This window comes from Lepisma saccharinum, chromosome 25 (genome assembly GCF_977018435.1).
Source record: "Lepisma saccharinum chromosome 25, izLepSacc3.1, whole genome shotgun sequence".
NCBI lineage: Eukaryota > Metazoa > Arthropoda > Insecta > Zygentoma > Lepismatidae > Lepisma > Lepisma saccharinum.
In genome coordinates, this window is record NC_139253.1 from 1558022 (window position 1) to 1581817 (window position 23796).

The 23796-nt window shown below is 33.2% G+C and overlaps 1 protein-coding gene across 8 annotated transcripts in view; it reads right to left on the bottom strand.

The window, feature by feature from the left end:
• Positions 1-23796, bottom strand: part of LOC145978626 (uncharacterized) — a 114864-nt gene that overhangs the window by 68147 nt on the left and 22921 nt on the right. For 3 of the 8 annotated variants that reach the window (XM_083111371.1, XM_083111369.1, XM_083111368.1), the window contains exons 2-8: positions 21921-22031; positions 18819-18845; positions 16410-16433; positions 11263-11283; positions 8522-8542; positions 6403-6423; positions 5413-5433 (exon numbers count right to left, since the gene is read on the bottom strand). In XM_083111371.1, coding sequence (XP_082967497.1) covers positions 5413-5433; positions 6403-6423; positions 8522-8542; positions 11263-11283; positions 16410-16433; positions 18819-18845; positions 21921-22031 — 246 coding nt within the window. The remainder of the gene's footprint in view (positions 1-5412; positions 5434-6402; positions 6424-8521; positions 8543-11262; positions 11284-16409; positions 16434-18818; positions 18846-21920; positions 22032-23796) is intronic. The other 5 variants (XM_083111373.1, XM_083111370.1, XM_083111375.1 and 2 more) reach the window with 5 other exon arrangements.

Below are 23796 nucleotides of genomic sequence, written 5' to 3' on the forward strand. Positions count from 1 at the left end.
GCCCAATGCAAATTTGAAACTCGTAGACAACTTCGTACACTACCTGTTCTCACAGGTCGAAGTCAGGAATTACGGAACGGTCATCGATAGAGTCGATTATCCAGGCATCACTTCCACGGTAGTGGGAACTTTGAAATTATTGAAAACGGATGTCGCTTACTACCAAGCGGGAGGATTCGAAGCGGGAACAAAAATATCAACGAAAAGTCACACGGTACTTATTCCCATGCGTCTGCTTCCGGGTTTCTTCTCGGAATACAAGGAAATCATGTGGAAAGGAGGTTTGAGAATCACTTTTCGCAGATCCTCGAACGACAACAACGTTTTGATGAGATACAGTAACTTGGGTCCGGACGGGATCACTCCGCTTCCAAACACATTATCCGAAGCAGCAAAATGCGTGATCCAGACAATGGAAATGAGAATGTTGGTGGTAGAATACGAAACGAATTACGCTCTGAAGTACAAAGCGGAAATCTTGAAAAATCAACAAGTGTCCATTCAGTTTTACAGTTACCAGTGCGTGCAGAAACCCGCTTCCGGTAATCATTACGAATTCGATGTCACGACGCAGTTCAACAACATACAGTTCGACATGCCAGATTTCGTCATAGTACTCTTCCAGACCAGGAGAGACAACGATCAGGAAAAAGATTCCAGCAAGTTCGACAACTGCAAGATCAGGAACGCATACCTCAAGAACGGTAGGAACGAAGTTCTCCCGCGCGAAAATTACAACCTCGACATAGCACAAGACGATTTTCTCAAATTATACGAAGCTTACTATGCTTACAAAAGAGTGACCGAGGGAAACGTGGACGTATACTACACTCCCAGCAAATTCAAGACGCACAGACCCATGTTTGTTATCAAAACGTCGAAGAGAAAACAAGTTGTGGTTAACGATCGCACAAACATCAAGTTCGTGTGCGAATTTCACAATCCAATCTCCTACGACACATGGTGCAGCGTAATCCTAGTGGCAGAGAATTTATTCGTCCAAGACGTGAAGAACGAGAGGATCACGGAACAGTGCTAAGTCTGTTTCATAACGTTTTATATAAAAAAATACAAGCATATCATTTATTTTTCCTGATCACCGGTCGCCATATTGAATTTGCAAAAACACCTCTCGATAGCTCTCGTTTTAATATATCAAAATAAACATAAACGGCCTTTCTCCGATTTATAGTTTCCGAGTTAGGTAACATCTTAGAAAAAACATCTTGGAATTTTATCCAAAATAGCGCGAAAAATATCGGATGCAAATTGCTGCTTCGTTGGCAGTTCATGGTCCTTTAATTCATCTATCCGTCGACGGTGAAATCAGAGATCTGCGATGGATACTTTACTAGCAAACTGAATTTCTTTGAAAAACATGTTTTTGCTATATTTCGTCAAGCAGCGAAGATGGAAACATTCAGTTACGTTCGTCGAGTAGTTTTCGTCAATACCGATAGCACGCAAGAGAAATGAGGGTTCCAGCTTAATTAGCGACCGAGATAACCAATGTCTTAGAAAACGTCTTAAGATTAAGAAAATTGTCTTGGTGAACCGGAAGTGACTTCTTGGTTAACTTCTTAAAGAATAAGACATATGTCTTAAGACGCCATGTCAAGAAAGTTTATATCTCAAGTGCTATCGCACTTAGAAAAATCGCGTTTGTTGCATGCAATTGCTGGTGCCATTTCCGACATGACTGCTGAGTATTAATCTCCCAAAAGCGAAGCATTAATTTACAATATATAACAAGCTAACATGATCGTATATACATGTAATCATCCTCCCTCCCCCTCCGATTGTTTCCTCGCTTTTATGTTAATCGCTATAATGTAATGTGATAAGCGATGATATATTAATGAAAGAATAGGTTTTCGAGCTCGCGTTATGTAGTTATCGATATGTTATGTATATGGATACTATGCTTATAATTTGTTTAGCATAATTTCGATGATTAATATCACTAACACCACTCGAAATGATTATTAAGTTATATAATATACACACACATACAAGGAAAATAACAAGAAAGAGACTTACCTAAAACATCTGCTAGCAATATATGATAACACCTCCATTGGTTGTATATATTCGCTTTCAGTAGAATCTTTCTAGCATTGTGGAAACGTAACTGCACTCTACAAAAAATTTCACACAACTGTGTTTGAATTGACTAGAGTCAACGACACACAACGGAAGTCATCCCCCACCCATCACGTCCGGTTGCGAGGTACAATTATGAAGAAAAAACTAGGTCGAGAGAGAAAGGACATTCCCCCTGAGCCGTGCCTGGAAGTTGATAAAGGCAATAGAACTACGCAGGATAATAATTTTTTTGGGGGGCCAGGGATTTTCCTTAACAGAAATAATTTTGTATGCCTCTTTCTATCTTCCACTGCGTAGGCAAACAACGAGTGTTTAGGTTAGCTCAACCCGTGAAATATCGTGAAAATAAAAAGTAAATCACGCGGTAAGCGTAGTAAGAAAGCATGTCAAAAATTTGCATGAGGTAAAAAAATAGCTTAAAAACTGTTGGCAGTGTACATTTTTTTCCTTTTGTAGGTTAGCTTAGCACGTAAAAGATCGACAACAAATGTAGGTCAAATAAATAAAGTAGGTCAAAGGGCGGGGTCAGCATAAGAGCAAAATTTGCAAGAGGTAAAAAAAGCTAAAAAGTGATGCCAGAGACTCTTCTGTCCATTTTTTTCTAATTGTAGGTTAGTTTGGTCCGTAAAACGTCATAAAAATAAAAAAGTAGGTCAAAGGATCCTTCCAGCTCCTACCGTTTCACCTACTTATTTGAGATCTGTTAAATGTTATATATCAGTGTATTTCTATGTGCGTTTCACCATTAAGATTAAAATTCTATAGTTAATTTCATACGAGTATAACTAACTAACTAACTCTCTAGTCTTCTTAAACCCGAAGGTTCATGGCTGCAGCAACACAGGCCTTCCATCTGTCCCTATCTTGAGCAAGATCTATATTCTCCTTTCCATCCCTACCGATCTCCCTTAGGTCCATCTCAACGTTGTCCCTCCATCTTCGTCTTGGCCTTCCTACAGGTCTCTTACCATCGGGCTTCCCAACAAGAATCCTGTGAACTCCTGTTTCCTCTCCCATTCGTGCCACATGGCCTGCCCACCTAAGTATTCTTGATTTAATTATTCTAATAATATCTGGACATGAATACAAATTATGTACTTCTAAATTATGTAACCTTCTCCACTCACCTGTCTCCTCATCCCTTTTAGATCCAAAGATTTTCCTAAGGATCTTATTTTCAAATACTCTCAATTTATGTTCCTCTTTCAATGTAAGGGACCAAGTTTCACATCCATATAATACTACAGGCAAAATTACTGTTTTGTATATTTTAACTTTTAGTTTCTTAGATATTAAACGAGAAGACAAAAGTTTTTGAAGAGAGAAGTAACATACATTTCCTGAATTAAGGCTACTTTTTATTTCCTGTTTGATATAAATTTCATTTTTAATATTACTCCTAAGTATTTGAATTTGGAAACTGGTTCAAACGGATTGTTATCAATAATTAGATTTTGATTATTACCTAACACTTGGTTTCGGCCTGTAAGCATATATATTTAGTTTCCTCTTTGTTAACTTACAAACCTATCTCTTTAGCAGTTTTGAAAAATATTTTAGCATTATTCTTAATTGTATTTATATCATCCCCTAATAAGTCTACATCATCTGCATATGCTAACAACTGAGTCATACCATTTAATTTTAGTCCTTCTTTAGTTTCTTTTACCTTCCTAACAGCATATTCTAAGGCAAAATTAAAGAGCAGTGGAGAAAATGCATGTCTTTGTTTTAACCCATCATGAATTGTAAATTTGTCAGACACATTAATACCCACACGAATTTTACTTTCTGTTTCACTGGTGTATACTTTTATCATACTAACAAGCTTCTTAGGTATTCCAAACTCGACTAATATATTATAAAATTTATCTCTTTTGACCGAATCATATGCTTCTTTTAAAACCATTTTTTTTCAAGTGTCTGTCTGATGTGAAACATTTGATCTGTAGTTGAACTGTTACGTTTAAATCCACATTGATAATCACCTTTAATTTCATTAGCATATGGGGTTAGTCTTGTTAAAAGAATGTTAGATAATATTTTATATGTTGTTGAGAGTAGAGAAATTCCACTGTAATTATTGCAGTTCATTTTATCACCTTTCTTAAACACTGGAACAATTATGGATTCTTTCCACTGTTGAGGGATTTCTTTTTTATTCCATATTAAACAAATTAATTTATGAATTCGACATATTAATGAATTTCCACCATATTTAATTAAATCAGCTGGTATTAAATCAATGCCAGGTGCTTTGTTAATCTTCAGCCTTTTAATAGCATCTTTAACTTCAGTCAAGTTAGGTTCTGGAACTAAAGGTTCTGCTGTGTGTACTTCATTTACTTCTGATTTATCTCCTACATGAACATTTAAAAGGTCATTAAAGTAGTTCTTCCATCTATTTAGAATATCGCTTGGGTCAGCTAGACAACCACCATCTTTATCTTTTATCAAGTTTGCTTTAGGTTGCCACCCCTTTCTAAATTCATTTACACCTTTATATAAATCTATGATATTTTTGTTTTTGCTGTATATTTCAATTTCTTACGAGTATATCATATAAATTTGACAATATTTTGGAACGATTAATGCTTAATAATATACAACTTTGGAGTTTTGGTTTGTTTATTTCTTACCTTCTAGGACACAACATAATCAAAGTTATATATAATATTATGTAATGCTAAAGGTCCCGGGTTCGATCCCCGGCCGGTTCAAATCCGGGAACTTTTCTAACGTTCGAAGCGGCCCCGGCGCCCACACAGCGTCGAATAACATGGGTGCCTGAGGGAAACCCTGGGGGGTAAAGGCGGTCAGGGGCGTGATGTTCATCACATCACCCCCACTCACGACCGAATCAAGAAAGTGTGGGGCGTTACCCCCACACCCCCTATACGACTTCATGGCGTGGTGCTATGCACAGGGGAGCACTTTACATTTTTAACTTTTTTAATATTATGTAGTGTATACTGTCAGCGAGATCTTTAAGTTCAGGAAAGAAAATAAATATTACCGTCTTAATTAAATGATTAATATTCGGGTCTTGTAGTTCAGACCTCATTTTATATTTAATTGGGTTTAGTTTTCATGTGTGTGAAAATACCCAGCAAATCTAATAAATTAAATTTGATTCTAAAAACTACAGATTTCAAAACATACATTCCACACTTTTAAGTTGTCTTTTATTCATATATATATATATATATATATATATATATATATATATTCGCAAACTAAGTTATATTATTTTTTAAATGAAAATTAATTATAATAAAGAGCAGTCAATAAAAATGTGACACATACCTTCATGACGGTGCCTATGTTCTAGAAAATATTAAATATTAAAAAATAATTAATCATGACACAATAAAGTACAACTATATATATATATATATATATATATATATATATATATATATATATATATATATATATAAATATGCAAATGCGTGACTTTCAAAATAGTTATTGAAGATCTATATGCAGGTAAGTGTTAAACATTTAAATGAAGTATAAAGAAATAAAAGAAATAAAGAAATTATAGCCCCTTGCGAAGAAGCTAAAAAGGAACAATTATATTAGTTGTTTTGTACTGCTTCCAAACAAAAGAGATGATTTTGATTGTGGTAAATGTTATTAGGAAGAGGATTGTATGAATGAATATTAATACTTCTCTTATAGAGATCTACAATTTAGAGCAAAAGTTTAAGAAATAATATGAAGTTTTATGCGACACATAACTAAATAGCCTATGTATGATACATTATTTGGATTTTTAACTCTTAATGCATTTACTTGCATGTAATAAGGATTAATTGCACACTAGAAGATAATATTTCACATCTGTCTTGTGAATTGCTTCAATAAATAACTCCAGATGTGAATTCAATGTATCCTCACATGCCTACAAGTGCATGCCACTTTCCAAAAAAATCGTCAAAATGTCAGTAAATATAAGAAATTATTGGTGATTTTAAAATCTACTGATATCAGCTTGGATACCCGGTGGAGGCACAATGCACAGTGGTTCAGATACTATGATAAATCTGATATATTATCTAGTGTATACTGTCAGCGAGATCTTTAATTTCAGGAATGAAAATAAATATTACTGTCTTAATTAAATGAGTAATATTGCTGTCTTGTAGTTCAGACCTATTTTGTATTGTGATTTGTTTTTGTTTTCATGTGTGTGGAAATACCCAGGACATCTGTTAAATTCAAATTGTTTCTAAATTCTACAGATTTCAAAAAATATATATTCAACATTGTCAATGCAAATGTGACACATACCTTCATGACGGTGCCTATGTTCTAGAAAATATAAATATTATAAAATAAGTAATCGTGACACAATATAATACAACTAAATATATTTATAAATATCAAAATAGCATATGTATGATACATTATTTGGATTTTTAACTCTTAGTGTATTCACATCTGTCTTGTGAATTGTTTCAATAAATAACTCCAGATGTGAATTCAATGTATCCTCACATGCCTACAAGTTCATGCTACTCTTCAAAAAACTCGTCAAAATGTCAGCAAATATAAGAAATTATTGGTGATTTTAAAATCTACTGATTTCATGTTGGATACCCGGTGGAGGCACAATGCACAGTGGTTCAGATACTATTTTGAATTAGGTCCAGTTCTGATTAGACTTTGTCAATCAAGTGGACTTCAAACAACAATTCAAGCAATTGAAGCTACTGAATGTTGTGATGCCCATCAATAAGGCAATGAAAAGATTACTTGGGAGCATTATCACTTAATAATATTTCAACAGCTTCACCTTCCATTCTGTTTTTATAAAAAAATGTTGATTATGTATTGGCAATTCCATTGTGACGGGTGTGACATTCAGACAAATTTACATTCATTTTTTAAAATTATTTTCTTATCACCTTCATATATGCAGCTCTATCAATTCATGTAATTTCATTTTCCTTGATGAAAGTTATTCAATTTCAAAATATTAGTCCCACATCTCAATTCTCAGCTACAGAAAATGCATTTCTTGTACTTGTGACGCGTGTGACACTTCTGAGATATGACTTTAGGACCGTCTTAATTCTTTCAGGAAATTTTGTGAAGTATATGCGTTTACTGAAACAATTTTGTTTCATTTTCACAAAACAAATTTACTAGACATTTAAATTATTTTTTTTTAAAATATTAGAAATACTTTTTCATAAACTTTCTTGAGTGCGACGGGTGTGACAAATTTTGTGACGGGTGAAGATTATCATAAATAGATTCTTCAAGCTTATGTTTGTTTCATAAATGAAGTAGGGTAATTCAGAGGTTAACATATAAAAACAATAAATGAGACAATTAGAACAAAATTAGAATTAATTAGTGTTCTTATGGCATATTACTATCCCATGACTAAACTAACTTAAGTGAAGACAATACACATAAAATTCCACTTCGCCACTGCTGGTAAACCTCCAGTACAGTCCTGAAACATTCGATAATGTCATCTTACTTACATAAATATTTTGTAATTAATGACTCTTATAACTTTATTGTTTTGTATCTTTTTCTGAATAACACAAAACAAATTCAGAAAGGCAATTTAAAAATTTTAATAAAATTTCCTTTATTCACAAAAATGTTATTATAAGCCTTTAATTCGCCACCCTCTGTAGAGGAGTGGCTATCAGAGCACACTACGACACCAGGAACCCCGAGACGAATTCCATGGGTGTTCCTTGTGAGTTTCGCTTCAGCAATTTCATCATATTTCATTCTCGTCTCCGCGAGTCGCAGAAAAGCAAAGTAATACAAATTAATTGAATCAATCAAAAGCTTAATAATTATTCGACATCTGTTAAATGTTATATATCAGTGTATTTCTAAGTGCGTTTCAACATAAAGATTAAAATTCTATAGTTAAATTGCTACGAGTATATCATCTAAATTTGACAGTATTTTCGAACGATTATTGTTTAGAAATATACAACTGTGGAGTTTTTTTCTTTATCTTCTAGGATACAACATATTCAAAGTTAAATAGTATTAACTCTCGGATTCGATATTCAAATGATAAATCTGATATATTATCTAGTGTATATTGTCAGGAAGATCTTTAATTTCAGGAATGAAAATAAATATTGCTGTCTTAATTAAATGAGAAATATTGGTGTCTTGTAGTTCAGACCTATTTTGTATTGTGATTTGTTTTCGTTTTCATGTGTGTGGAAATACCCAGCAAATCTAATAAATTCAAATTGTTTCTAAATTCTACAGATTTCAGAAAATTCATTCAATATATATATTCGTAAACTGAGACATACAAGAATTATATTTACATAGTGAAACGTAAAGTTTTGAAATAATATTCTTTTTTTTTAAATTCAAATGAAATATAACAAAGAGCAGTCAATACAAATGTGACACATACCTTCATGACGGTGCCTATGTTCTAAAAAATATTAAATATTAAAATTATTTAATCGTGACACAATATAAAACAACTATATATATATTTATAAATATGCAAATGCGTGACTTTCAGAATTGTTATTGAAGATCTTTATGAATGTAAGTGTTAAACATTTATATGAAGTATAAAGAAAGGAATAAATTATAGCCCCTTGCGAGGAAGCTAAAATATATATATCACGCCGTGATAAGCGACTTCGTGCCGACCAGGAAACCGAAATCTACAAAATATCCAGTGTTTTTTGACAATGAAGTTCTCCTGATGTTAAACATAAAAAAGGAAGCCTGGAATCTGTGGAAACATAGCCCCAATGTGCATATACACCAAACCTTCTTTAGTATCAGACGTCACTCCAAGTATTTAGTTAGGAAGAAATACAAGGACTACGTAGACAACGTAACAACACAGTATCTTACCAATCCAAAGAAATTATTTACATTGCTAAATTCAAGAAAGCAAAAATCACGCATCCCCATGGAAATCAAGTACAAATCGGAAACAGCCTGTGGAGATAAAAGAGTGCACTTATTCAACAGTTCGTTTCACGAAAACCTCACCTCGCATGCTACAACCAACCTACTCCCTACGTGCAGTCGGTCTGTGCACACCTTCTATCCACTATCAAAACCTCTTCTCAAGAAGTTAAATCTCTCCTTGCCTCATTACCCATACACCGCTCTTTAGGACCAGATGAAATTCCCACGATTTTCCTCCGTAGCACTGCCGACTTCTTGCCTCATCCTCTCTCTCTCTTACTAAATAGGTGCTTCTCTGAAGGCGTGTTTCCTCATATGTTCAAGAAAGCCAACGTTGTATCCATTCACAAATCTGGAGATAAAAATAGTGCTACATCATACAGACCAATATCACTCTTGTCACCTCTGTCTATAATCTGTGAAAAAACCATTAAGGACAGGTTCTTCAGATTTACATCTCCGCATATCAGGAATGTCGAACACAGTTTTCTTCCAGGTAGCTGTTGCTTGACTAATCTTTCAGTTCTCCTTTCACATTCCACGAGGGCTATTTCCAAAACTTCCCAGCTAGATGTGATATACTTGGATATTTCAAAAGCCTTTGACAAAATAAACCATGCTCTTCTTATTCACAAATTACGAACTAGATTTAACATACATGTCATCTTTCTCTCCTTAATCCAGGATTATCTACACTCACGGACACAGCGTGTCAGCCTTTCAGGCGCCTCTTCTGATTTTCTTCCTGTCTTGTCTAGGGTGCCACAAGGGAGCGTCTTGGGCCATCTCTTGTTCATGCTATACATGGACGATCTCCCTCAAAGACTTTCCTCACTTCCTGTCAATATACTCATGTTTGCTGACGACTGTAAACTTTTCAAAGAAATCTCAAACACGCAAGATGCTGTGATTCTCCAGAATGCTCTTTCCGAACTTGTCACATGGTGTAAGCAGTGGAATCTACAACTTAACCCACAGAAATGTTCCTCCCTCACAGTCTCTTTAAAAAAGAACAAAATACACTCTCATTATGTTCTTGAAAACAATTATATTACTACAGTTTCGACCCAAAAAGATCTAGGTGTTATCATAGATTAAAAACTGAACGAACTTTAAGGAACACATCGCAGCTACAACTAAAAGTGCAATGCGCCTCTTAGGCCTCCTCTACAGATTCAGTGAAATTGATACCCCAACTTCTCTTAGCCTATTTTTCAAGTCATTCATTTTTCCGATTCTTGAATACTGGTCTCCAGTCTGGGCCATGGCTTCCAATACAAATCTTTCTAGCACGGATTCCGTCCTCAGCTTCTTTACCGCCATTGTTCGTCATAGAATTCCTTCTCTGCGGCATCTTCAGAAATCTGACATCCTGACTACTTTGAACATCCAGTCACTGCAGACCCAACGCGATATGGCCGATATGAAATTTTTCTATAAAATCATCAATGGAAAATTAAGATCTGAATTTCTGCTTACAGAATTCAACTTCAGAGTTCCCTCTCGATAGACCCGAAACCCTGAATTGTTCCACAACTCTACCGCTAGGCTTTCCCTTATACAGCGCGCTCTCTTCCACAGGCTGCCCCAGTTCTACAATAAACTACCCACAAACATAGACATTTTTGCCCCTGAAAGTATTTTCCGATCTTCCCTAAAAATGAATATGTAAATCTTTGTTTTTTTCCTTGTTTATGTCTTAAGTTTATATTTAACCTTTCCTGTGTTTACCTATAACCATCTTGACTTGTTCTATCTGAAACTTGGAAATTCAAATGACAAAACTAATATATATATATATATATATATATATATATATATATATATATATATATATATATATATATATATATATATATATAGTGTATATTGTCAGCGAAATCTTTAAGTTCGGGAAAGAAAATAAATATTAAACTCTTATATAAATTATTAGTACTTGATCATGTAGTTCAGACCCCATTTTGTATTGTGATTTGTTTTTGTTTACATGTGTGTGAAAATACCCAGCAAATGTAATAAATTAAATTTGTTTCTAAAATCTACAGATTTCGAAAACTTACATTCAACACTGTTGGGTTGATTGTTATTTAAATCTATATTTTCGTAAACTAAGATATACAAGAATTATATTTATACAGTGAAATTCAAATGTTTGAAATAAAATTATTTCTTAATTGAAAATAAAATATAATAAAGAGCAGTTAATAAAAATGTGACGCATACCCTCATGACGGTGCCTATGTTCTAGAAAGTATTAAATATTCAAAAATAATTAATCGTGACACAATATAATACAACTATACGCAAATATGCAAATGCGTGACTTTCACAATTGTTATTGAAAATCTATATGAATGTATGTGTTTAACATTAATATGAGGTATAAAGAATGGAAAACATTATTGCCCCTTGCGAGGAAGTTAAGTAAATATGAATTAGATTAGTTATCTTGTAATACTTCTACATACAAGAGACGATTTTTATTGTGGTAAATGTTATTAGGAAGAGGATTGTATGAATGAATATTAATTCTTATTTCATAGAGATCTACTATTTAGAGCAAACGTTTGAAAAATAATGTGAAGTTATACGCTACACATAACTAAATAGCCTATGTATGATAGGGTAAGGACGGGGAAAACGGACTCTGGGGCAAAGGGAGATCTCCTAAGCAAACTACTAATATTTTCGGTTTGAAGTTCGCTACAATGCAGCAGTTGCAGTTGTATACGAACCTGAACGTTTGCGAGCTGGTGTGTTGAGCATCGGAAGAAATCGTAAAGAAGGAATGCCCATCCAGCCTAAAATCCTGACCAGATTAGCACAAAATGTACACGCAAAATCCTGAATACTAAAAAAAATGTGTTGCGAACAAAAGGATTGCATAGACTACTATGCTCCCGCCGAAGTTGTGATTTCAAGTGCGGTGATGCCAGTGATTCCTTTCTAGATACACACATGCTGCCAACATTGTGCTGCCATCTAGTGGACTTTTTCGGAATGTAAGGTCAAAGGTTACAAGTGGAGCAGATGTGCAGGTTGCCATTGAGGCAAACGGAGATAGACGAATTGTATTTCATTTAACTATTGTTAAGTACTTTTTTTTAGATTCTAATGTATCTTTTACTCAGTAATGGAAATGACAAGTGTGAATTGTATGTAATGCATTTTATACCTTCCAAATGTTTGTGTTTCTAATACAATGTGCCCTGTTACAGGATTGTGAGAAATCGAGAACGAACAATGCTGTAAATGGGTTCAATGCTTGTAGGATATATCCCTTTAATCCAGAACGACTGCCTGGGCATGTCTTTGTTCCTGTACGAGTAACTGTCCATGCTCAAGACGAACGATCATCTGAGCCTACAGCAAGAGAAGAGGATGTGTCATCTCGTGGAAGAATTAAAGGAGCTGAACCCTTTGCCATCATCTTCTGGGACCTGCAGCAGGAAACGCAAAACTGGACAATCACATGTATTGACGGATTCTTCCTTCATCGCTTGCCTCAAAGACAAAAAACTGAAAGCTGCAGCAAAAAAATCAAAGAGATTAAATGCACCACAAGTGATGAGTGCCGTGTATGCAAAGATGTGTACAAGCAGGGTCAAAATTGGGCGCAGTGCTTAGAGCGATATCTCTGGTTCAATGTAATTTGTGTTGCAAACGGAAATGACCCATATTTTGTGTGTTGTTATTGTGAGAGTGATGATAGTTCATAAATCATCACGTGTCCATCTGCCACGACCAAATGACCGTCTGCCCCGAACGTGCGGGATAAACGGACACTGCCGCATCCGGGGATTGATCAAATTATTTTGAGACAGATCTTCTTTGTTTTGCATACTATGTGCTATCACATGTTAACTGAACGTTCACACATTCCATGCCAACAGTTACTTTCAGTTTTAAATAAAACGTTCCAGATTTATTTTGAAAATTGTGCTTAGGGTGTCCGTTTGCGCCGTCCTTACCAATATTATGGCCATTTTTAACTCTTAATTCATTTACTTGCATGTAATGAGGATTAAGTGCATACTAGAAGCCAATGATTCACATCTGTCTTGTGAATTGTTTCAATAAATAACTCCAGATGTGAATTCAATGTATCCTCACATGCCTACAAATTCAATTTACTTTTCAACAACCTCGTCATAATGTCAGCAAAAATATGAAATGATTTATGATTTTAAAATCTACTGGTCTCTGGGTGGATACACGGTGGAGGCACAATGCACGGTGGTTCAGATACTATTTTAAATTAGGTCCAGTTCCGAACAGACTTTGTCAATGAAGTGAACTTCAAACAACAATTCAATCAATGAAAGCCACTGAGCGTTTTGATTACGGTCCACAATGCAACAAAAAAATTACATGGGAGCAACATCACTTAATAATATTTCCATAGCTTCACTTTTCATTCTGTTTATATGAAAATGTTGATTATTCATGTACAAATCCACTGTGATGGGTGTGACATTCAGACGAACTTACACTCATTTTTCTAAATTATTTTCTTAGCACCTTCATATACGCAGCTCTATCAATTCATGTAATTTCATTTTCCTTGATGAAAATTATTGAATTTCAGAATATTCCTCCCGCATCTCAATTCTCAACTACAGAAAATACATTTCTTGGACTTGTGACGGGTGTGACACTTCTGAGATATGACTTAAGGACCTTCCTCAGTCCTTCAGAAAACTCTGTGAAGTATATGGCTTTACTGAAACAATTTTATTTTATTTCACAAAACAAACCTTACTCGATATATAAGTGATTTTATTTCTTTAAATATTATCAAATACTTTTTTCATAAACGTTCTTGAGTGTGAGGGGTGTGACAAATTTTGTGACGGGTGAAAATTATCATAAATAGATTATTCAAACTAATGTTTGTTTCATAGATGAAGTAGGGTACTTCAGAGTATAAGATATAGAAACAATAAATGAGACAATTAGAACAAAAATATAATTAAATAGTTTTCTTATGGTATATTACTATACCATGACTAAACTAACTTAAGTGAAGACAATACACATAAGATTTCACTTCGCCACTGCTGGTACACTTCCAGTACAGTCCTGAAACATTCGATAATAATATCTAATTTACATAGATATTTTGTAATTAATGACTGTTATAACTTTTTGCTTTAGTATCTTTTTCTGAGCAACACAAAACAATTCAGAAAGGCATTTTGGAAATTTAAACAAAATTTTCTTTATTCGCAAAAAGGTTATTATAAGCCTTTAATTCGCCGACCTCAGTGGCGGAGTGGCTATCAGAGCACACAACGACAAAAGGAACACCGAATCGAAATCCATGGGAGTTCTATGTGAGTGTCCCTTCATCATTTTCGTAAAATTTCATCCTCGTGTACGCGAATGACAGAAAAGCGAAGTAATACAAATTAATTTAATTAATAATTATTTGAGAACTGTTAAATTTTATATATAGGGGTCAATCCATATGAAGTCATACAACATGGTTGCTTGACAATTTTTAAAAAAGTATATTTTTTGTGTGGTGTGAGCCTCATATGTTGACAGTTCAGAACCACTGTTATTTTATTTCTACTATCACCGATTTGAAGATGGCGGGTAGTTTTTTATCATGGCGCGCGTCATTTTCTCCATTCGTAAGCATCCGTGGCAGCTCTGGTAAGTCCTAGGACAGTGAGACAAAATCTGTGATGTTAAGCACATATTAGGCTACAATTATATTTCTGTGTAATTTTCTAAATATTATTCCTTCATAAAAAATTTTAAGGTCAAAATTGTGTATTTTAATCGCTCAAAATGACATTTTCGGACATTTTTTATGGGGGAAGGCAGTTTGTCTAACACTTGAATTTTTTGTGCAAGTACCTGTGCACTAATAGAGCATATCAAAATTATTTGAAGCTTGAGACTTTAATAATTTTTTCTACAGGGTCATAAACTTGTACTTTTTGTTAAAAAATTACAAGTTCAGGGTTAAATATCTCTGGTGGGCAGTTGTTTAAAAATCTGGAATTTGTACACAATACAGTACTCCATGATAAGTAACTTCAGTAAAAATTTTGAGTTTGAGATTCAATTGGTTTAAGAGATACAAAACTCGTGAAAAATTCAATATTTTGCATTAAATATGGTATGCCTAATTTCATTTTTTATTAACATTTTGTGTTATAATTCTGTAAACTGTAATTTGGAATGACAATCAACAACATTACAATCCTGAAATGGATCTACAATAAAGTATATATACGAAGGCGTGCTGAAAAGTAAAACTTCCTATGTTTTTATTTTCTTCGTTACCTTGTAAACGCATTTTGGATTTTGAGAAACCATACACTGCACTTATAAGACTTTCCCGCTTCTCCATTGAAGATTTTAAACTTCTAACAAAAAGTACATGTTTATGACCCTGTAGAAAAATATATTAAAGTCTCAAGCTTCAAATAATTTTGACATACTCTATTGGTGCACAGGTACTTGCAAAAAAAAAATCAAGTGTTAAACAAACTGCCTTCCCCCCCCCCAAAAAAAAATGTTCGAAAATGTCATTTTGACCGATTAAAATACACAATTTTGACCTTAAAATTTCTTATGAAGGAATAATATTTAGAAAATTACACAGAAATATAATTATAGCCTAATATATGCTTAACATCACAGATTTGTCTCATTGTCGTAGAACTTACCAGAGCTGAGAAAAAAAGTTGCCGCTGATGCTTACGAATGGAGAAAATGACGCGCGTCATGATAAAAAAACTGCCCGCCATCTTCAAATCGGTGATAGTAAAAATAAAATAACAGTGGTTCTGAACTGTCAACATATGAGGCTCACACCACACAAAAAATATACTTTTTAAACATTGTCAAGCAACCATGTTGTATGACTTCATATAGATTGACTCATAAGTTTATTTTTATGAGCGTTTCACCATAAAGATTAAAATTTGATAGTTCATTTCTTAGGCATATAGCATCTATATTTGACATTATTTTGGAACGATAAGTCCTTAATAATAGACAACTGTGTAGTTTTGGTTTATTTGTTTTTTACCTTCTTGGCACAAAATATTCAAAGTTAAATTATTAATTAAATTATTAATATTTGTGTCTTGCAGTTCAAACCCAATTTTGTATTGTGATTTGTTTCAGTTTACTTGTGTGTGAAAATACCCAGAAAATCTAATAAATTCAATTTGTTTCTAAAAACTACAGATTTCGAAACTTACATGCAACACTATTGGGTTGTTTTCGTAAACTAAGATATACAAGAATTATATTTATAAAGTGAAACTTTAATGTTTCAAAAAATATTACTTATTAAATAAAAATGAAATATAATAAAGAGCAGTCAATAAAAATGTGACTCATACCTTCATGATGGTGATGATGATGTCCTACAAATTATTATATATACAAAAATTGTTAATCGTGACACAATATAATACAACTATACGGAAATATGAAAATGCGTGACTTTCACAATTGTTATTAAATTTAATATGAAAGTATGTGTTAAACATTTATATGAGGTATAAAAAAAGGGATAGATTATAGCCCCTTGCGAGGAAGTTAAAAAAATAAAAAATAGATCAGTTATTGTATATACTTCCACAGACAAGAGATGATTATGATTGTGGTAAATTTTATCAGCAAGAGGATGGTATGAATTAATATTAATTCCTCTTTCATAGAGATATACCACTTGGAGCAAAGTTTTGAGAAATAATGTGAAGTTTTACTCTACACATAACGAAATAGCCTACGTATGATATATTATGTGGACTTTTAACTCTTGATTCATTTAGTTTCATGTAATTAGGATTAACTTCATACTAGAAACTAATGATATACATCTGTCTTGTGAATTGTTTCAATAAATAACTCCAGATGCGAATTCAATGTATCCTCACATGCCTACACGTTCATGTTACTTTTCAACAACCTCGTCACAATGTCAGCAAATATATGAAATGATTGGTGATTTAAAAATGTACTGGTCTCATGTTTGATACACAGTTGAAGGCACAATCCACAGTTGTTCAGATACTATTTTAAACTAGGTCCAGTTCCGATTAGGCTTTGTCAATGAAGTGGACTTAAAACAACAATTAAATCAATTGAAGCTACTGAATGTTGTGATTCCCATCCATAATACAATGAAAAGATTACTTGGGAGCAACATCACTTAATAGTATTTCAATAGCCTCACCTTTCATTCAGTTTTTATCAAAATGTTGATTATGTATGGGCAATTCCATTTTGACGGGTTCACATTCAGACAAATTTACATTCATTTTTAATTATCTTGTTAGCACCTAACTATATGCAGCTATATCAATTCATGTAATTTTATTTTCCTTGATGAAAGTTATTTAATTTCAGAATATTCCTCGCATATCTCAATTCTCAACTACAGAAAATACATTTCTTGTACTTGTGACGGGCTTGTCACATCTGAGACATGACTTTAGGAACTTCCTTAGTCTTTCAAAATATCTGTGAAGTATACGGGGTTTACTGACAAAAAATATATATTTTACAAAATAAATTTACTAGACAATTAGATGATTTTTTTTCAATATTAGAAAATTCATTTTTTACAAACGTTCTTGAGTGCGACGGGTGTTACAAATATTGTGACGGGTGAAAATCATCAGAAATAGATTCTTAAGTCTAATACTCGTTTCATAAATGAAGTAGGGTAATTCAGAGCTAAAGATATAGAAACAATAAATGATACAATTAGATCAAAAATAGAATTAATTATTTTTATTATGGCATATTATTATAATATAACTAAACTGTATTAGGTGGAAACACTACACATAAAATCCCACATCGCCACTGCTTTTACACCTCCAGCACTGTCTTTAAACATTCGATTATTTATTTACATATATATTTTGAAATTAATGATTGTTATAAATGCATTGCTTTAATATCTTTCTCTGAATAATTCAAAAGAATTAAAAAAGGCATTTTGTAAATTTAAATAATATTTTCTTCATTCTCAAAAAGGTTATTATGAGTCTTTAATTCGCCGACCTCTGTAGTGAAGTCGCCATCACAGCTCACTACGACAACAAGAACACCGAGTCGAATGCCATGGGTGTTCTTGTGAGTGTCCCTTCATCAATTTCATCATATTTGATCCTCGTCTTCGCGATTGGCAGAAAAGCGAAATAAGACAAATTAAATCAATCAATCCAAAGCTTAATAATTATTTGAGAACTGTTAAATTTTATATCAGTGTATTTTTGTGTGCGTTTCACCATGAAGATTAAAATTTTATAACTAATTTCTTACGAATATGGCATCTAAATTTGACAGTATTTTGGAACGATTGGTGCTTAATAATATACAAATGTGTAGTTTTGGGTTTTTTCCCTTCTAGGACAAAACATATTCAAAGTTAAATTATATTAACTCTCGGGTTCTACATTCAAATGAAAAATCTAATATTTTTATATATATATATAGGTATATTATTAAGTAGTGCATGCCGTCAGCGAGATCTTTAAGTTCAGGAGAGAAAATAAATAATACCGTATTAATTAAATTATTAATAGTTGTGTCTTGTAGTTCATACACCATTTTGTATTGTGATTTGTTTTATTTTACATGTGTGTGAAAATAGAGAGCAAATCTAATAAATTCAATTTGTTACTAAAAAGTACAGATTTCAAGACTTACATGCAACACTATTAGGTTGTTTGTTATTTATATCTATGAATGAAATATAATAAATAAAAAGCAGTCAACATAAATGTGCCTCATACCGTCAGGATCGGGATCGGGGATATATCCTAGAAAGTATAAAATATACAAAGTAATTAATCGTGACGAAATATAATACAACTATATATATATATTTAAAAATATACAAATGCTTGAATTTCAAAATTGTTATTGAAAATATATTTCATTGTAAGTGTTAAACATTATTATGAAGTATAAAGAAAGGAAGGAATTATAGCCCCTTGTCAGGAAGTTGACAAAAATAACAATTAGGTCAGTTATACGAGGGTCACTATTTATATTTTGAGCCTAACAATGAAAAAACAGGAATTTGGCATTGAAAACTGCTTTATTGTTTTTCGAAGTATTCTCCTTTATGGCCAATACACTTTTGCATTCGTTCGAACCATTTGTCAAAGCAGTTTTTCCAATCTTCTTGAGACACCTCCATAATATGGTTTTTGAACGCATTAACGGCGTCTTCCGCCGACGAAAATCGTTGTCCACGCAATTTATTCTTGACATTCGGGAACAAGAAGAAGTCATTGGGTGCCAAATCAGGACTGTACGGCGGATGACCCATCAATTCGATTTTTTGACTGTTCATAAAGTCGGTTGTTAGACGAGATGTGTGACAGCTGGCATTGTCTTGATGAAGAATGATCCGACGGCGTTTGTTTGTTTTCCGTATTTGACCGAAGACCTCTGGCAAACAAATTGTTGTGTACCATTCAGAGTTGACCGTTCTACGTTCCTCTAAAGGCACAGTTGCCACATGACCAGTTTTCCCGAAAAAACAGGCGACCATTTGTTTCGATGTGCTTCGAGCGCGAACAACTTTTGTTGGATAGGGTTCATCTTGAAACACCCATACAGTCGACTGCTGTTTACGTTCCGGCTCATATGCATATATCCCTGATTCGTCACCTGTTACAATCTTATATACGTCTTTTGAAGCACCACGATTGTATTTATTGAGCATTTGTTTGCACCAATTGACGCGAGCGTCTTTTTGAGTTTTTGTCAAATTGTGTGGGATCCAACGAGAACATACCTCTCTCACAGCTAAATGATCATGTAATATTTTATATATGCTGGTGGAACTAATGCCTATGGTTGCCTCAATCTCACAGTATGTCACATGACGATCTTGCAGTATTAGGTTTTGCACAGCATCAATGTTTTCTTGAACAACAACTGATTTTGGACGACCTTCGCGAATCTCGTCGGTGAGCGAATGGCGGCCACGATTAAATTCGTTATACCAGCGTTTCACAGTGGCAAAGGATGCGGCTTCATGCACAAATGTGGAAGTAAGTTGATCGATGCACTCTTGTCTTGATAATCCACGTCGAAAATCGTAAAAAATCATGTCACGAAAATGTTCACGAGTTAATTCCATTTTACTGTTGTCGCGCAATCTCCAAGGCAACATAAACAACACAAATGAAGCTATTGACAAAACATTTGAAGTACGTTATGGTCAATAATGCCAGACGATTCCGTGCAAACGTCAAATCGCGCCTAACTTCAATCAGTGTTGCCAAGGCTCAAAATATAAATAGTGACCCTCGTATTGTACTACTTCCACAGACAAGAGATGATTTTGATTGTAATAAATGTTATTATGAAAAGGATTGTATGAATAAATTTTAATTCTTCTTTCATAGACATCTACGATTTGGAGTAAAATTACAGAAATAATGTGAAGTTTTACGCTACTCATAACTAAATAGCCTATGTATGATATATTTTGTGGATTTTAAACGTTTAATGGATCTAGTTTCATGTAATAAGGATTACGTTCAAACTAGAAACTAATGATTCACATCTGTCTTGTGAAATGTTTCAATAAATAACTCCAGATGTGACATGCCTACAAGTTCTTGTTACTTTTCAACAACCTCGTCATAATGTCACCAATTATATAAAATGATTGGTGATTTTAAAATCTACAGGTCTCGATTTGTATACCTGGTGGAGTCACAATGCACAGTGGTTCAGATACTATTTTAAACTAGGCCCAGTTCCAGTTAGACTTTGTCAATAAAGTGGACTTCAAACAACAATTCAATCAATTGAAGCTACTGAATTTTGTGATTCCCATCCATAATACAATGAAAAGTTTACTTGGGAGCAACATCACTTAATAATATTTCAATAGCTACAACTTTGATGCAGTTTATATGAAAATGTTGAATATGTATGGGCAATTCCATTGTGTCGGGTGTGACATGCAGACCAATTTACATTCATTTTTTAAATTATTTTGTTAGCACCTTCATATATGCAGCTCTATTAATTCATTTATTTTAATTTTCTTTCATGAAAGTTATTGAATTTCAGAATATTCCTTCCAAATCTCAATTCTCAGCAACAGAAAATACATTTCTTGTATTTGTGATGGGTGTGACATTTATCTGACATGACTTAAGTACCTTCCTCACTCTTTCAGGAAACTCTGTGAAATATATGGGTTTACTGAAAATATTTTATTTTCACAAAAAAAATTACTAGACATTTAGATGACTTTATTTTTATTTAATATAAGAAAATACCTTTTCATGAACGTTCTTGAGTGAGACGGGTTTGACAAATTTTGTGACGGGTGAAAATTATCATAAATAGATTCTTCAAAGTAATGTTTGTTTCATAAACGAAGTGCGGTACTTCAGAGCTTAAGATATAAATGTGACAATTAGAAAAAAAATTAGTATTAATTAGTCTTCTTATCGTTTATTATTATACCCTAACTAAACTACATGTAAATTGAGTGGAGACGTTACATATAAAATCCCACTTGTATAAAAAATAATAGTAACATAATTAAGTTTTGATTCCATACTAAACTATTAATATAGTACTTCGCCTGAGGAAGAACCTGATAGAGGGTAGAAACGTTACATGTGGAGTGTTTTTAAATCTTAATAAACTGCCTTGGTCAGCAACTTTAGCGTAAAAAGGAAATAGGTTTGACAAACAATATGCTATTTAAAAGCCATGAAACCAATGTTTGTAATATTAGATCCAAATTGTGCATAATTTTCACTTTAATTTCATTTCATAAGTGATACTTGGAATAAAAAAAATATCCTAGTTTGTAAACTTTCACATGTATAGAGACACGACGCCAGGACACTTACCACATTCCATACGGCATTCACCAAGAGAGTCAAACAAATCGTAATCAGTACAATCTTCTGTGTGTTCGTAGTCTACCTCACAGCCATGGTCGGTACAGCTCCAGCACACTCCTGAAACATTCGATAATGACACATTATTTGCATAAGTATTTTGTAATTAATCACTGTTACAACTTTATTGATTAGTATCTTTCTCTGAATAACACAAAAAAATTCAGAAAGGCATTTTAGAAATTTAAATATTATTTTCTTTATTGGCAAAAATGTTATTATAAGCCTTTAATTCGCCGCCCTCTGAGGCGGAGTAGCTATCACAGCACACTACGACACCACGAATCCCGAGTAGAATGCCATGGGTATTCCTTGTGAGTGTCCGTCCCTTCACCAATTTCATCATATTTCCTCCTCGTCTCCACGAGTGCAAGAAATGCGAAGTAAGACAAATAAACCAATCAATCAAAAGCTTAATAATTATTTGATAACTGTTAAACTTTATATTAGTGTATTTTTATGTGCGTTCCACCATAAAGATTAAAATTTTATAACTAATACATTACGCATATAGCATCTAAAATTGACAATATTTTGCAACGATTTGTGCTTAATAATATACAACTGCTTAGTTTTCGTTTGTTTGTTTTCTACCTTCGAGATCTTTAAGTTCAGGAAAGAAAATAAATATTACCGTCTTAATTAAATTATTAATATTGGTGTCTTGTAGTTCATACACCATTTTGTATTGTGATTTGTCTTACTTTACATGTGTGTGAAAATAGCCAGCAAATCTAATAAATTCAATTTGTTTCTAAAAACTACAGATTTCAAGACTTACATGCAACACTATTAGGTTGCTTGTTATTTGTATCTATATTTTTACAAACTAAAATATACAAGAATTATATTTATATAGTGAATCAACAATGTTTGAAATAATATCATTTTTTAAATAAAAGTGAAATATAATAAAGAGCAGTCAATAAAAATGTGACCCATATCTTGAGGATGGGGCTCCGGCTGGGGAAAATGTCCTGGGAATTATTAAATATACAAAAATAATTAATCGTGACACAATATAATACAAGTAAATATATTTATACATATGCAAATGCGTGACTTTCACAATAGTTATTGAAAATCTATATGATGTAAGAATTAAACATTTATATGAGGTATAAAGAAATAAATGAATTATAGCCCCTTGCGAGGAAGTAAAAAAAATAACAATAAGATCAGTTATTTTGTACTAGTTCCACAGACAAGAGATGATTATGATTGTAAATGTTATTATGAAGAGTATTGTATGAATGAATATTAATTCTTCTTTCATAGAGATCTAACAGTTGGAGCAAAAGTTTGAGAAATATTGTGAAGTTTTACGCTACTCATAACTAAATAGCCTATGTATTATATATTATGTGGAGTTTTAAATCTTGATTCATTTAGTTGCATGTAATAAGGATTAAATTCTTACTACGTAGAAACTAATGATTCTGATCTGTCTTGTGAATTGTTTCAATGAATAACTCCAGATGCTTACAATTTCATGTTACTTTTCAACAACCTCGTCATAATGTCAGCAATTATATGAAATGTTTGGTGATTTTAAAATCTACTGGTCTCGGGTTGGATACACTTTTGAAAGCACAATACACAGTGGTTCAGATACTATTTTAAACTAGGTCCAGTTCCTATTAGACTTTGTCAATGAGCTGAGCCGGCCTTCCTTCGTCTGTTTTTTGGTATCCCTTTTGTACTTGCGTGGAATCGTCTCTACAATAATGTAATTATCATTAGACTGTAAATAAATAAGTCAGTTGATATTTTGCAAACTATCGTTAAAAAAATGTCATACTTCAGCTACAAAGACTATAAAAAA